Below are 14,377 nucleotides of genomic sequence, written 5' to 3' on the forward strand. Positions count from 1 at the left end.
TGTCACGGCTGCTCTGCCCGCCTCTGGGATGGGGGAGGAGGGGGCCGCATCCCACACCTGCCCCGGGACGCTCTGGCCAATGGTGTCCGCACCAGCCTGGCCCCGAGTGCCAGTTTACCCTTGACGTGTTTGAGGAGAAGCTGGAGGCCGGCTTCCTCTGGGAGCCCAGAGGCCTGCGTTGGGGTAAGGACACAGATGAGCCCAGTTCCCCGGGGGCCTCAGCCCGTGTGCCAGAGGTGAACGCACACTTGGTGCCTCGGCTCCAAGCACAGAGCGGAAGGGCCGTGACGCGCCCCTCGCTGTTTTGGCCCCTGCCCTGCCCCCATCTTCCAGTGGCGGCCAGGGCACCCTTCATCCTGTCCAATGCAGCCCGAAGGTCAAGAAGCTGCTGAAGAAAGGTCCTTGTGAACTACGGTTAGAGGCGGTGTCTTCTCACCGAGCGACGCTGCTGGCGTCGGCACAGTCCGTGGCGGGCAGCGGCGGCCCGGCGGGGAGGGCCGGGGCTCCTCCCGTCGCACCCCTCCCCCTCCCCCCAACTTCTCATGACATCCGTGGCTTCTGCGGGAAGTCTCTGAGCTCCCCACCGTCACCCACCTCTCAGGCGGGGCACATGCTGTGGGCTTGGTGGGGGGAGGTCCGGCCTTGCTTCAGAGACAGATGGCACCAGGGGAGTCATGGGCACCTTCTGGGACTGGCAAACCTGAGCCTCCCTGCAAAGGGAAGTTCCTACCCGGGCGATGCTCTGAGCAGACACCTGTCCCCGCTCACCATGGGAGCAAGGCAGGGAAACTCCAGCGCAGGGGCTTGGTGTCGCGTCCCCATGGGGACAGGAGCGGGGTGGGACTGGAGCCACCTGCCGCCTCTTCGAGGCTCACGCTGCTTGGTGTCCTAACTGCGGGCCACCAGCTTCCTCCTGGGGCTGCGGAGCACTCCGCGTGGGCCCTGGAAGCACCTTTGCTGGGTGCCGGGGCCTCCTGCCGTGGCCAGCACCGGCCGCACACCCGTTCAGGGCAGGGCAAGGCCCCGGCGCCCGCGTCGGGTAACTGCCTGAGCTTCTGGGAGCACCCGCGAGGCTGTACCGTCCCGATCTCTGCTCTACGGATGGGCCAAGGGAGGCGCAGGAGGAGTTGGAAATTTGCCCAAGACGAGAGCCGTGGCAGGACTCCGTAGCAGGTCTTACTTATGGAATCCTCAAAGAACCTCCTAGAGATCATCCTGCAAAGCAAAGGTGACCCCTGTCTGTTTCGTGCATTTGAACGCTGATGTGCTGCTGGTTGTCTCAGAGCGCCCCGTGTCCCTAGCCCATCTGCTCCCTCTCAGGTGGGGACAGAGTCAAAGTTGCCTGAGGACGTGGGGCGTGGAGCCCCAGACGTGGACGCAATGGGGGGTCGCCCCGTGATCGGGCTCCGTTTCCAATGCGGGGGGAGTGTCCGGGCGGGACACGGTGGCCTGGCTGGCGGCCTCCCGGGAGTCGTGGGCCAGGAGGGAGTGAGGATTCAGAGCCGTTGGAGGAAGTGGAGAGGCCGCGTGCCGGGGAACGCTGGGGTTAGAGGGGGTGAGAGGGTCCGGGCCGGCGGCCAGCGAGGAAGGGGATCTGGATGGGCAGGAGGCAGACGCCTGCAGGTAGGTCACCTTGGTTTCATATGAGCCTGGACCGGGACACACGAGCCTGGACCGGGCGCTACACTAAGCCGCTGGTTTGTGCTCGCGTGGTAGCAGCAGAGAGGGCTAACGCCCCGGCAGGCTGGCCCAGCTGCCCCCGAAGGCCCTGGTGGGCGTCCTGTGAGGGCTCATGCCTGGGTCCAGACCGCCCGGAGCAGCTTCCCAGCCCTGGGGAAGACAGGGCAGTTCTCGGCGTCTTCTCTGCGGCGGGACAGAGAACGGAAGGACGGAGCATGAGCTTTCACTCCAGAGCGGGGCAAATGGATTCGGCCGCGTGGTCTCCCTGCAGCCGGTCACCCCACGGGGTCTCGGGGTGATGCTGCTGGAGGCGGCCCTGGGAGACATCCCCCGCGTCTGAGAGGGGTCTGAGGGTTAAGGTGGGCAGTCCCCGGAGCACGTTTCCCGGTTCACAGAGCCGGCGGGGACACTTAACTCCTGGCGGCGTGGTGGGTTCCCATCTCCCAAGATGGAGCCCCAGGAGGCGGCGGGCGACGGAACGGAAGGTGTGCCCGCTGTCCGGAGGCCAGCGGGTCACCTGGAGTCCCGGACACGGAGCCGAGCGTGCAGGGACGGGTGGACGTTCCCCCCACCTCCCCCCCACCTCCCCCCCACCTCCCCCCACCACCTGTGGCCAAGTTCTCTGCCTCCTCTCGGGCCGGCTGGAGTGAGGAGGGGCCGTGGTCCGCAGGCGTCCGGGAGAGGACCAGGGCTTGGCCCCCAGGCCCAGCATGCCACCCCAGATCCCAGGGGACGGCCAGCCCGTGACCCCCGCTTTCCTGGGCGGGCCTGTCCCCGAGCCCTCTAGCTGCGGACGCCACACGTCTCCAGGCAGAGCCTGGTCCTGAGTGAGGCCTTGAAGTCACATGGGGCAGGAAGGACCAACAGAAACCGGGTGTGCGTGACAGTACGCGGGGCCCATGTTCCATGGCAGGACGCCAGCTGCTGCCTCGGCGCCAGGTGGGTCGACGGGCCCGCCCATGAGCAAAGGGGCAGGCGACACTCACTCCCCGGAGACGACACCGGCGACACTCACTCCCCGGAGACGACACCGGTTTCAGACACCCCCTTGCGCCTCTGTCGCCCGGGCTGAGCTGTCTCGGCTGGACGGTGGAGTCGGGCTGGACGGTGGAGTCCTTGCCAGGGAGCCGGGACTTCCAGTGCCGACTTTGGTGTGAAATGTTGCCGGGAAACAGTTAACCAGAAACACCGAAAGCGGGTCTCCTTTGGAGCTCAAGGTTTTCCAAGGGATTAAAATACAGTGAAAGGGAGAGCCTTCCCGCTGGGCGTGGGAGGAGGGGTGTCTCGGCAGTCGGCGGGCGGGGGGCTGCGTCCGCCTCGAAGTGGGTTTGGTGCACAGCCCGCCAGCGCTGCCCATCCTCGAAGAGGGCCACAGCCTGCAGGCTAGGCACGCGGGGCCGGGGTACGGCCTGGGACCACGCAGCCTGCAGGCCCAAAGCTCGGGAGGGGCCGTGTGTGGTCAGATGCTCTGCTGTCACTGCCTTGAAATCCTCAGTCCAGATGGGGGCGGCCCGCTTCATCCGGCACCGGGCCCTGGACTCTGCAGCTGTCCTGACATCAGGAGCTGAGCGGTCTCGCCCGGGGGTAGCCCGAAGGCTCACCACCAGGCTCACCAGGCATGCAGAGCTGCAGGTATGGGAGGGCAGCCCGGCCCAGGGGTAACGATGAAGACTTTCATTCAGTCCAGAAGGTCCATAAGAGCCAGCTGGAGAAGACACCCATACTGGGGACAGCAGGGGTCGCTGGAGCCCCAAGGAAGGCAGGAGAGGAGCCCCACCAAGAGCTCCCCACTCCCCAAACCGTGGAAGCAACGGTGTGACATTCCAGCGGACACCAGAGCCGCCTGGGGACCTCCGGAGGGGCGGGGCACCTCAAGCGCAGGAGGAGGGGCTTCTCCAAGCGACTGTAATAATTACAGATGGATCTGTCTAATATTGAATGAGGTGAACCCCAGCATCAGCAAGTGACCTCTCTGTGGGGCCGTCTGGAGACAAAGCCCCCCATGTTGGAGGAGGCTCTCCAGGTCATCGGCTGATCAGGGACACGGACTGCAGCACGGAGGGACCCGGACCAGGTGGGCGATGCCGCAGCCCCTCTCCCTTCCCTGCTCCTTCGCTGGCAACATTCACTCCTCCCCAGTCACTGGCTGAGCATCCCTGTACACCCTGGGGCAGAAATGCCTGGAACAAGGCATTCTAGAAGGAGCAGGTGCCTCTGGGAAGGTAGACAAATGTGTGTGGGGGGGGAGGGCAGGGAGGAGGGGTCGTGCATCCCCAGGGTCTGGGGACACTGGGACACTGGTAAGTGTCTGGTGTGGGAACGACCAGGCCTTATTTCACCAGTGCCTCAGAGAAGGCCCCCGAGAGCGCCTTCCGGGGGGGGCACCCCTGAAATCGCCTGTCTGGAAGCCGGCGGCAAAGTGTGCCTGAATGCCAGCGGCTGCCTGCTTCTGGGGTCTCTATGCGTGTTTTCCTCCACATTCCCTAGCCCCGTAAACACAACCATCAGTCTGCCTCAGAAAGGATACGACGATTTCCATTAGATACTCAGGCTCCACGACAAGCTCGTTTTCCAACCAGCTGACGAGACAACCTATTTCCCTTACATCTCCTTCTCTCTGACCCTGGCCCCCACTGTCCGAGAGGCAGTCAGGAGGGCAGCCACAGGCCCATCGCCAAGGGCATCTCTGGAGCAGGACGCAGAGGTGGGTCAGTACCCACACCCCCTCTTCTCTCGGCCTGTGGTCTGGCTGCTGAAGAGTTGGGGGACCCAGCCTTTCTTAGGGGCTTCAGGTCAAGGAGATTTGATGCCTCTTAACCCCAGTACAATGTACGCTCCCCCAGAGTGAGGCCGTGTCTTCTCATGCTATCATTGCAGGCCTACTGCCAACCACAGGGCCTGACACAGGCTAGACCCTTGAGAAATGTTCCCCGGATGGGGGCATGGTTGGGTGGATGCGTGGGTGGGCGGGTGGATGGACAGATGCTTGGGAGGGATGGAGAGATGGACAGAGGAATGGATGGAGGGACAGATGGTTGGAGAAATGAATGGTGGAGGGATGGATGGAGGGACGGACAGAAGGTCGGATGGATGGACGGATGGGTCAGTGGATGGGTGGATGGGTGGATGAGTAGATGGATGGCTGTGAAGATGGATGAAAGAGTGGTTGGATGAAGGAAGGACTCAATGGGAGAAGGGATGGACGGATGGATGGACCAGTAGATGGGGGCTGGATGGACGGATGGACCAGTAGATGGGGGATGGATGGACGGATGGACCAGTAGATGGGGGATGGATGGACGGATGGACCGGTAGATGGGGGATGGATGGACGGATGGACCGGTAGATGGAGGATGGATGGACGGATGGACCGGTAGATGGGGGATGGACGGATGGACAGATGGATGCATTTATAGATGGGCAGAAGAATGGGCGGATGGAAGCAGGAATGGGTAGAGGATGGATGGTTGGGCGCGAGGTGACGTGGGATACGTAAGAAGCCGAGACTGAAACTATGAGCCGAGTTCTCCTTCCAAAGGTAGAAACCCAAGGCCCGAGGTACTCACGTGGTAGGAGGCGCGCTCCTCCCGGTCCATGGGCCGAGTGACATACATCCGTCCGGACATGGAGTCGATGCTGAAGACCTCCATGGGGGGCTGGTCGGCGCCCACGCCCGTGATGCTGTACCGGATGGGGATGTCGTTGTCTTTGTCAGACCGGATCTGGCAGGAGGAGCAGGAGGAGAGGTGTGTCAGCCTGCCGTGGGGAGCAGGGCTATGCTCCCAAAACCTACACTCACCCGGCCCCGAATTTCCTTGCACTTGACCATCTCGCGGTACTTCGGGACCTAACACTTTATCCACATTGGGAACCGGAGGGTCAGTCTGAGATCAGGGCATCGTAACTGCATGTCCAGTGACCCAACAGGTAACGGGGAAAGGTAAGACACAATATTCCAAGGTAAAGTCTCTGCAGGGAGCGTGGATCATGGGGTAGAGACCTCCACCACCGCTGAGGAAGCCTGGAAGCAATGGTGGAAAATGGCCACCACCGTGATGCAAACGCTCCTTCCGTCCGCCACCAGACTGGACGGCGGACAACGGAGCAGTCATTGTAGAATCCAGAGGTAAGAGAGGTTGGGACCCGGCCCGTGTACGTGCCCTAAATTTTCACCTGTGTCCCACCTTTTCGCTCCTTCGACGGAGGCACCAGGGACAGGATCCGGTCCCTGAGGGGCAGGGAGGCCCCGCGACCAGCCTGGAGACAGATTTCACTGCGAAGCCTGTCGTCAGGATGGCCACCGTACCACATACACACACAAGTGTTTGCACAGAGAAGCTGGGTGTTGTTGAAAAAGCAACTTAATAATGTTTCTGCGGCTCCCAGCTCGGGGGGAAGCCAGCGGGGGCTGGAGGGGGGCACTGAGGAGCAAGACGAGGCCCCAGTTCCGTGTTCTCCGGGCGGCGGGGGCCGGGGACGGGACGAGCCGTCCTGGGGACACTGCAAGGACAGCAGCAGAACGAAAAACGCGACGCACAGCGTGGTGACAGATGGCGACTGTGCTCCTCGCGGCGAGCGTTTCGTCATGTAAATAACCGCGAGTCGCCCGACACCAGGGGTGTGTTGCACAACTGAGATTACCGTAATACCCTATGTGAGGCACGCTTCAGTAGCACTTAAAAACGGGCAGTGAGTCTTCCATTTAGAGGAAGCGACGATCTCGTCACAATAAAGGTCGCCTGATGGGAACGGGGTCACCAGCTGTAAGGGAACTGGCTTTGCTGAGCCCGGGGAGCGTGACCCGGAGACAGCGAAGGTGTGGAGGCCAGGTCAGACCCACAGAGTGGAGTTCACCGTTGACTATGGCTGACTCTCGGACACGGGTTTCTCCCATGCCGGTCCGTCTGTCCACGGATGTTTTCCAGTAAATACGGTATAGTTTTCCCTCCTTATGATTTCCTTAACGACACAGAATGTCCTCCAGCTGACTGTGCTGTAAGCTCACAGTCTACAACACACCAACATGCGACGTACGTGCTCACCGCCCGTTTACCTGGTCCGCAAGGCTTCTGGCCGACAGAGGGCTGTCAGCGGTTAGGTTTCTGGGGACTCAGAAGTTCACAGGCAGGTTTCTGGCCGTGCCCGACCCTGCATTGTTCACGGTCAACCACACACCTTTACAGAATAATTTTTTTGTTTTTGTTTTTTTGTTTTTTAAATCAAGCAGCAGGTTTGTAACAACATTTCATAACAAAATGGACCACAATTAAATCCTCTGGCCCATGAGCAGAGCCGGACCAGACATTCTTCGTTCAGACGCCCCCGAACTCAGGGACACGGGACAGATAGGTGCTCGCCGGAGCTGGGGGTCCAGGGTGGGCGAAATGAGAGAAGGGGCCATCGGGGCCCACTTCCCGGTCTGGAGTCAATGAGTCAGAAGCGAACGGACAGCAGGATGCGTGCAGCACGGCTATGTGACCAGCCCATGGGGCTCTCCTGCATCCTCGCCTGTCCCCATAGTTGTCACCACAAGAAAGTCTGCTTTGTACCCGTGCAAGGCGACAGGTGCTGCATGGACACCTTGGGCGACGGTTTGGAGATGCCCCTCCCCCACCCACGTCCCTCCTCTCCAATCCCATCGCCCCACCCCCTCCACAAACCATTCCCCACCCCAGACCCCCCCGGGTACCCCTCCCTCCGCAGACCCTCCCCCACCTGCATGCCCCTGCCTCACCATGAACCCCTCCCCCACATATCCCTCCCTCAGTCCCACACCCTCCCCCACCCCATCCCTGTGGGGACCATCTTTGTTCCCAACTCCCCGCTCCTGGCTTCCCTCGCTCCGCCCTGAGCAGCAGCACCCAACAGGGGCTCAGGCCAGGCCACTGAAAGAAGGGCCGGGGCCGGGGACACATGCCACTCTGTGCTGTCCTTTGGGGCTGTGGGAGCGCTGGAGTCACCCCCGCCTCCTCCAGATGAGGACGCGCTGGGCCCTGTGCCTGCGGCCCCGTGCCTGCTCGCTCGCGAACCGCGCCGGGCCCCCAGCACAGGAGTCCCCTCCGTCTTCATCCCCCGTCCCCCTGCTGCCCACCAAGTGGCGTGCCGGAGGACAGGGGCTCGTCCCGGCCACCCGGCTCCAGCCCCAGGGGTCGGCTCACAGGAGGGCAGCCCCTCGCAGGAGAGCCACCTCTTCGACCCCACGAGAGGGACCCCGTGCCAAGGTGTGCTTGCCGGGGACACGGGGTGGTGGTGACAGTCTGGGTCCCAGAGAGGACGTCCCGTTCTGCCGACCGGGCCTGCGGTCTTGCTGCGTGTGTGGGACTTGTCACGGCGGGTCGGGCCCCATTGCAGAGACAGGGGACGGTGTGATTAACGGGAGAAGCTCAAGGCCAGCTGCCTGTGAAGCATCCGTCTGCCTTCTGGGAGCGAGGAAAGTTCTAGAAAGGTCGGTGATTTCTGCGCTCGAGTCCACGGCTCGTCCCAGACAAGCGGCGGAGCCGTGCAGATGGAGGAGGCCCTTGGGCAGGAGCCAGGGGTCCCCCGGACGCGGGGCTGCCTTACCGCTCCCCCGCCGGCACGCCTCTGCCGCGTCCTGTGGGCCAGACCGCCCATCCTTCACGGGCATATTTAATCACAAAACCTCTGAAAAGAACCCGCCACATATTTAAAGAGGTTTTATTTTTTGCGAAGGAATCTCATTACGTTTTGATCACCTTTGCTTAATTCCCCGGGTGCCTCTCCGTGTGCGCGTCCGGGGCTCTGCCCCGGCTTGGGACGCTCTGAGCCTCCCACAGTTTACCACATTAAGAAGAAATACTGTACAAATGAATTCAGCAGATCAGGGGAGAGCAGTTTCCCCTTGATTTGTGTCTGGAAAATGAGAAAAACATCACAGCAGCGTGCGAGAGAGCCATGAATAAAGAACACAGACAGGCATTTCCATCACCCACCTCGCTTTTATGATGCCACGGAGAATCGCGCTCTTTTGCATTTGTTATTAAAGGACAGAACAGATGGTAAGAGGTTAGTTTAAAGTGACGTCTACATTAAAGTAACTTATGGTGCGGGCGATTGTGCTCGCCCGGGGACTTCTGCTTGGAAGGCCGGCTCTCGTCCTTCGGAAAGGCCGGATGAAATGAAGGATTCTGGCAGAATCTTCCCCAAGGAGGAGATATTTGCCTAATCTCAAATGAACTTGAAACTGGAGAAAAGTCACCATGTGTGGTTTTGAATCGCAAACACCTTGGAGGTTTATTCCTGAAGCATCGAAGGGGAGAGGCTCACGTCCAGATTCCAGCAGAGAAAGCCCCAGGCCAGGAGACGGAGGCACCCGCCCACCGGAGAGCACCCTGGGCTTCAGGCTGCGCCCCCAGCCCGGCCCCTGCCCCCTGCACCCGGCGGGCCCGAGGTACTTCAACAACCCCGTGCTGCGCTGTGGGCCAGGCCCTGCGTCGGACGGACGCTGCCCTGCCCTCCCACGGCTTGTGGCCAGTGGAATCGGAGACACCCAAACAAGGTGACGCCCTCTTAGTCCACAAAAAGAAAGTGTGCTGGAGAGTGTTGGAGAAGGAATAGGCTCTGAGAGGCTCCAGGGGAAAAACTTAGAGGCAAGTTCTTGGATGTTTGGTCTTGTGCTCTGCCTCGTCCAGTACTGGATATGCACACCGCACACACATCACACACACCCCAGCACGCATGCCTGTGCGCACACACCCCCATACACGCACACAAACACGCATGCTTGCACACACACGCACACACAGCTCAAACCCCTCTCCCCGTGTGCAGCCCGCGTCCTGCAGGGTGCCGGCTCCGGGTCCCCAGGGCTTTGTCTGGCCACTGTGGCCTCCCCGAGACTCCCGCCCTAACATTTGGAAGCTGCTTCTGAGTCCTTAGCGTCACGTTCTCCAGGAGGATGTAAGTCTTCAGTGAAGTGTACCAGCTCCTTCTCCTCGTTTGGGATTAAACCTGGCGACTTTCCCAGGGAAACAGATGGCGCACCCTCGTTTTCGTTACCGGAGTTGCAGTGGTCCCCATTTCTCCGACCCCCAGAAGCGCGGAACCCTGATGGCGACTGCATCCCCTGGCCGGCCCCAGGACTGTGCAGGACGCAGGCGGGAAGACCGACACTCGGCAGGCGCCACAGCCGAGAGGGGCGATTTGCTTTTAAAACGTGATTCCCACCGGAGCCCAGAGGTAAGAGGATGATTCACTGGATGCATTTGTAGCTCCCGTGTGGCCGTCGCGGGGCCCCAGGTCCGACTGCTGGGGCTTCGCAGTTTTCACGCTGACAGAATCAGGGTCACTTCAGGCTTATGGATCTGCTGTCCTGTCTGCTCTGCGTGAACGCTTGCCTGTCTTCCCCCTCGTGTGGGCACGAAGGATGGGCCGCATTCCTCTCTGGGCCGGAGGAACACAGACAGGGCAGGTCTGTCTGCTGGGTCGGCGTGTGCAGGTCTGGCACCGTGCGTGCTGCAGGAACCCGGCACACCCTGGGTGGAGGAATGAAACCAGACCAGGACAGACGGCCTGGCAGTGGGGGGGGGGGCGGGCAGATCCAGACGCAGGCCAGGGTCACTGCCAGGTGCCCAAGGGAAGCCCAAGGCCATGGTGGGTGGGCGGCACGAAGGGCTCCTTGGAGCCCCACACGATGAGGAAGCAAGCGTGCAGCGGACGTGTGGAGCGAGGCCTGCAGGACGCTCGGGCAGGGGCAGTTGGGCAGCACAAGTGTCCCGACGGGAGAGAGAAGGTCCACTGGGGGCCTCACGGGCTGCTGCACGAGGGAGGAAGAAAACGAACAGAGACATGAGATGGCAGAGGCGAGTCGGGGAGAGGAGAGGTCTGGTCCCTCCTCCCCGCCCCCGGAGTGGAGCCCAGAGCAGAAGGGGGTTCCTGGGAAGGTCTGCTGCCCCCTACACTGCCCTTGCGGCGACCTCTGGGTGCCTGGGGGGGCTGGGGAGGAGCCAGAATAGGGGTGTGGCCTCCTCTGCCTCCTCTGGCCTCTGGAAGGGCCCCGTGGAGGCTGGGGGAGGGGCTGGCCCAGAGGGTGGGGTGTGCTGCCCCCTCGCCCACCGGCATGGCAGGACGCAGCTGGCCCCGGGACGGTCTGCCGTTCACCCACTCTTGACTGAGTTCGTCTCTGCCCAAAGCAGGGCTTCCTCCTCCACGTCCTAATGCCTCAAAAGCCGTCACCGTCAGGAGACGAGTTCCCCCATCCCAGAACTCGTCCCGGATCACTGAAGAGGACGCCCAGAATGTCCAGCCCCAGCAGACCGCCTTATCCTGTCCACCCTGCGTCTGGGGGCCACCGAGGCCCAGAGAGGCAAAGCCGTGGGACCAGGTTCCACAAGTCACCGGGGACCAAGAGTGGGTCACCTGCCTTGCTAAGGAGCCTCTAAACACAGCTGCGGAGTAAGGCTGGGGACAGCCCGGAGGTCTCCGAGACCCCCTCGTGACGCTCCTGACTGCCGCTCTCCCTCGGGGTGTGGGGGCCGCAGAAGCGCCGTGACGCGGAGGTCCGGGCTGAGAGCTTCACTCCAGCTGCTTGGGGAAGCGAAGAAATCGTCACCAACGACATCAAACTGTTCTCCTCAAGTGACCGGGACAAACTCAGGCCGCGCGAGGGAGGATTCTGTCTTCCCCCACGCCCCCTCGACGCCCGGACGTCACGGTACAAAGGCTTGAGGAGGTTTGCGCTCCCGCATTTTATCGCGCCTTCTCCGTGTGTGATAAAATCCAGCTTCAATCATTTTCAATTAGGTCCTTGTAATGAACAGAAGAACCCAGACTGTGATAGGAAAAGGCATTCGATGTGCAACACGGACACCGCACCTTTCACAATTACTTGGAGTTTTACAAATCATGAAAAAAATCCTCAAAGCCATATGAATACTAATGAAAGCCATGAATGTGTTCCTACAGAATTTGCCTGGTGGGGAAGAGTGATTAGATGCTTCTCAAAACGCCCTTCCGTTTGGCCCAAATTAACAAAGACAGGTAGCTGCTTCATTTGTGGTTTGGGATTACAGAAGGTAGCTCTGCTGGCCCGGGAACCGCGCAGTGTCCACTCCCGCTTCTTCGGGGAACAGAGGCCTGATTTCCTCTGGGGGGTCATCGCTGCCCATCACGAGTGGTGCTGGGGAGTCGGTCAACGTGGTCTGCCCTGCCCCTAGCCCACAGGCAGGCCCACGGGCCAAGGCGGCCAATCGGCTTCTCATTCCCAAATGTGCATCTTTTTTTTTTTTTTTTTTTTTTTTTTTTTTAAGAATTGTAAAGCATTAATTTATTTGGGAGAGAGCGAGTGAGCGAGCGCAAGTGAGAGCTGGGACAAGGGCAGAGCGAGAGGGAGGGGAGCATCTTAAGTAGGTCCTGAGCTGAGCACGGAGCCGGAAGCAGGGCTCGATCCCACGACCCCGAGATCACGACCTGAGCTGAAACCAAGCGTTGGATGCCTAACCGACAGAGCCAGCTGGGCGCTCCTCGAATGTGGCTCTTGAGGGACAATCTGGCTGGGGCTCCTCCGCTGTCACACGCTGTCTCTCTGCCAAGACCCAGAGCCCTGGAGCCACCTGGTTGGGTGCCTTCCCCGCCCGTCCTCAGCAGCCCAACATCTGCCGCCGTGTTCTTTCTGCTTTCAGGAGCTGGATGGTCCCCGCTGCCTGCGGTCGAACCGCTGCCTGCCCCGGTGCTGTCTGCAGAGCCGTCACTCAGCACGGGGCGGGTAAGAGTGAAGCAGACGGGAGGTCACCGGGCTGCTCGGGTATGAGCCTGTGGTGCCGCCCGTCCTGACTGGGCATCCTGGGGTCGCAGTGGGGTCCGTACGGCAGAGAGCCAGACAAGGGCGCTTAGGTGAGTGACTGGGAAGAGAAGGGCAAGGAGGGACGTGGTGTCAGCTGGGGTCTGGCTTCAGCCTCATCGTGCGGGGGCCGGTGGGTGCCGTCCTGCGGCGTGACCCGCAGCGGAGGGGTCCAGCCTGGGGGCCGGAGGCTGGTTTCTGGGCACCAGCCCATGGCGGGCGGGCACTCGGGGGGGTCCTCCCAGGCGTCTCCCGGTGCGGCGTGGCCAGCCCTCCGTGGAGGTGTCCGGCTGTGAATTGTGAGCCGGACCCAGTGCGGGAGGGCGTGTGCTGGCCCCCGGGGACCTGAGCTGCTCCAGGAGCCGGGCTACACCCAGCTTCATCGTCTTCGTGGCCCTTGTCATTGCCGGCTCTTCCCGGTGTCTCTGTTGTCGCGCACGGCCTTCTCCCTGTCCCCAGAAGCCTGGACGCTCAGAAGGGAGGGTCGCCCAGTGACCGCGCAGCCCTCGGCCTCGAGCCGTGTTCAGTCAATAGCCGTGGCGGACGCCTCCTGGGAGAACCAGCGGCTCCGAGCGGGGCGGCCTGGGGCGCGTCCGTGGCTTCCCGGATGCCGCTCGACCCTGAGCGCTCACAAGGGCTGTCGTCGGCGCAGAAGCAGAGCGGAGAGACTCGCCCTTCCGGCGACTCAAGCCGGGGACAGGCTCGCCGGTCAGGGAGCCCAGGACAGAGCCGAGTCCACGGTGAGACAGGTTCCTCTCGGGGCCTTCTGCCTCGGTCTGATCCAGCCCGGCATCGACGGGACGCATGACGCGGCAGGAGGGCTTGCGGGCTCCGTGTTCCCTCAGGCTTGTCGTGCACAGCTTGCTGCTTGTCAGTCTGGTCTCCGGATGCAGAGCCGAGGCTCTGGGCGGGAACTCTGCTCCGTGAGTGTTTCCGGCGTGTCCCGGCCTGTCTCTCGGAGGCCCTGTCCACACAGTCTTGTTCCAATAGAGTAGGACATGTCGGCCACTGTCGTGGGCTAGCCCTGGCTGGGGGATAAGGGATGACACACCAGACGGGATCCAGTCCTGGGGAATGTGGGGCAGGGTCGGGAGACGGAGGCCATGGCACCCGGGCCCTGGGGGGAGCCCCGAGGGGCAGGTCCCAACCGTGGGACGGAGACCAGCCCCCAGGCCCCGAAGGAGAGGAGCGGTGGCTGTGTGGGCGTCTGGGGACCACGAGCGAAGGGGGAATGAGGCTCCATGCAGCCTGAGATGCGGTCGGTAGCAAGGCTGCCGCCAGCCGGGTGTGTCTGTGAGGGGCACCCCTGCCTGCCGGGGGGCGCCCAGTGATCGGTGCGGGGAAGGGCATGTCACCCCAGCCAGGCCAGCAGGAGTGACTCCTGCCGGCGTGCGACTCTCCTCATTCTGCTTCTCCTGTTCCTCTGGGAAGAACTCCGCAGGGACACAGGACCGGGTCTTCCCCTCCTCTCTGGCTCTCTGCCTTGGTCAAGTCATTGGCCCTCTTGTTTCCTTGTCCTCTTCTGGAGACGGGATCCTGATGTGTCTTGCACCGCAATCGTCAAGAGCATGCGAGACGCAGCAGCCGGGGATTGTATCGTATCCGACCCGCACGCAGCACTGAGGGCCGAGTGCTATGATTATTCAGTATCTTACCGGGTGCTTAGTCCGTACCCAGGGCAGAGCAATGTGCTTTGTTATACTGACAGTGGAGTACTGTGCTTATCCAGTACTAAGTACCATGTTTGGTCAGTACTGAATACTATGCTAAGTCAGTAGTGAGTGCTGCGCTTCGTTACAAGGGTAAGCACTGTGCTATCTCAGTACTGAGTACTGCTTAGCAGTAATGAACACTGTTCGGCCAGGGCTGAGGGATGAGTACTGAGCTCTCCAAATACGTGAT

General features: G+C 61.8%; 1 protein-coding gene across 1 annotated transcript in view; it reads right to left on the bottom strand.

Moving 5' to 3' along the window:
* Nucleotides 1–14,377, bottom strand: part of CDH4 (cadherin 4) — a 499,549-nt gene that overhangs the window by 53,020 nt on the left and 432,152 nt on the right. Inside the window, exon 5 of the mRNA XM_059133210.1 lies at nucleotides 5,247–5,402. Within this exon, the coding sequence (XP_058989193.1) occupies nucleotides 5,247–5,402 (156 nt within the window). The remainder of the gene's footprint in view (nucleotides 1–5,246; nucleotides 5,403–14,377) is intronic.

This window comes from Mustela lutreola, chromosome 9 (assembly GCF_030435805.1).
Source record: "Mustela lutreola isolate mMusLut2 chromosome 9, mMusLut2.pri, whole genome shotgun sequence".
Taxonomy (NCBI): domain Eukaryota; kingdom Metazoa; phylum Chordata; class Mammalia; order Carnivora; family Mustelidae; genus Mustela; species Mustela lutreola.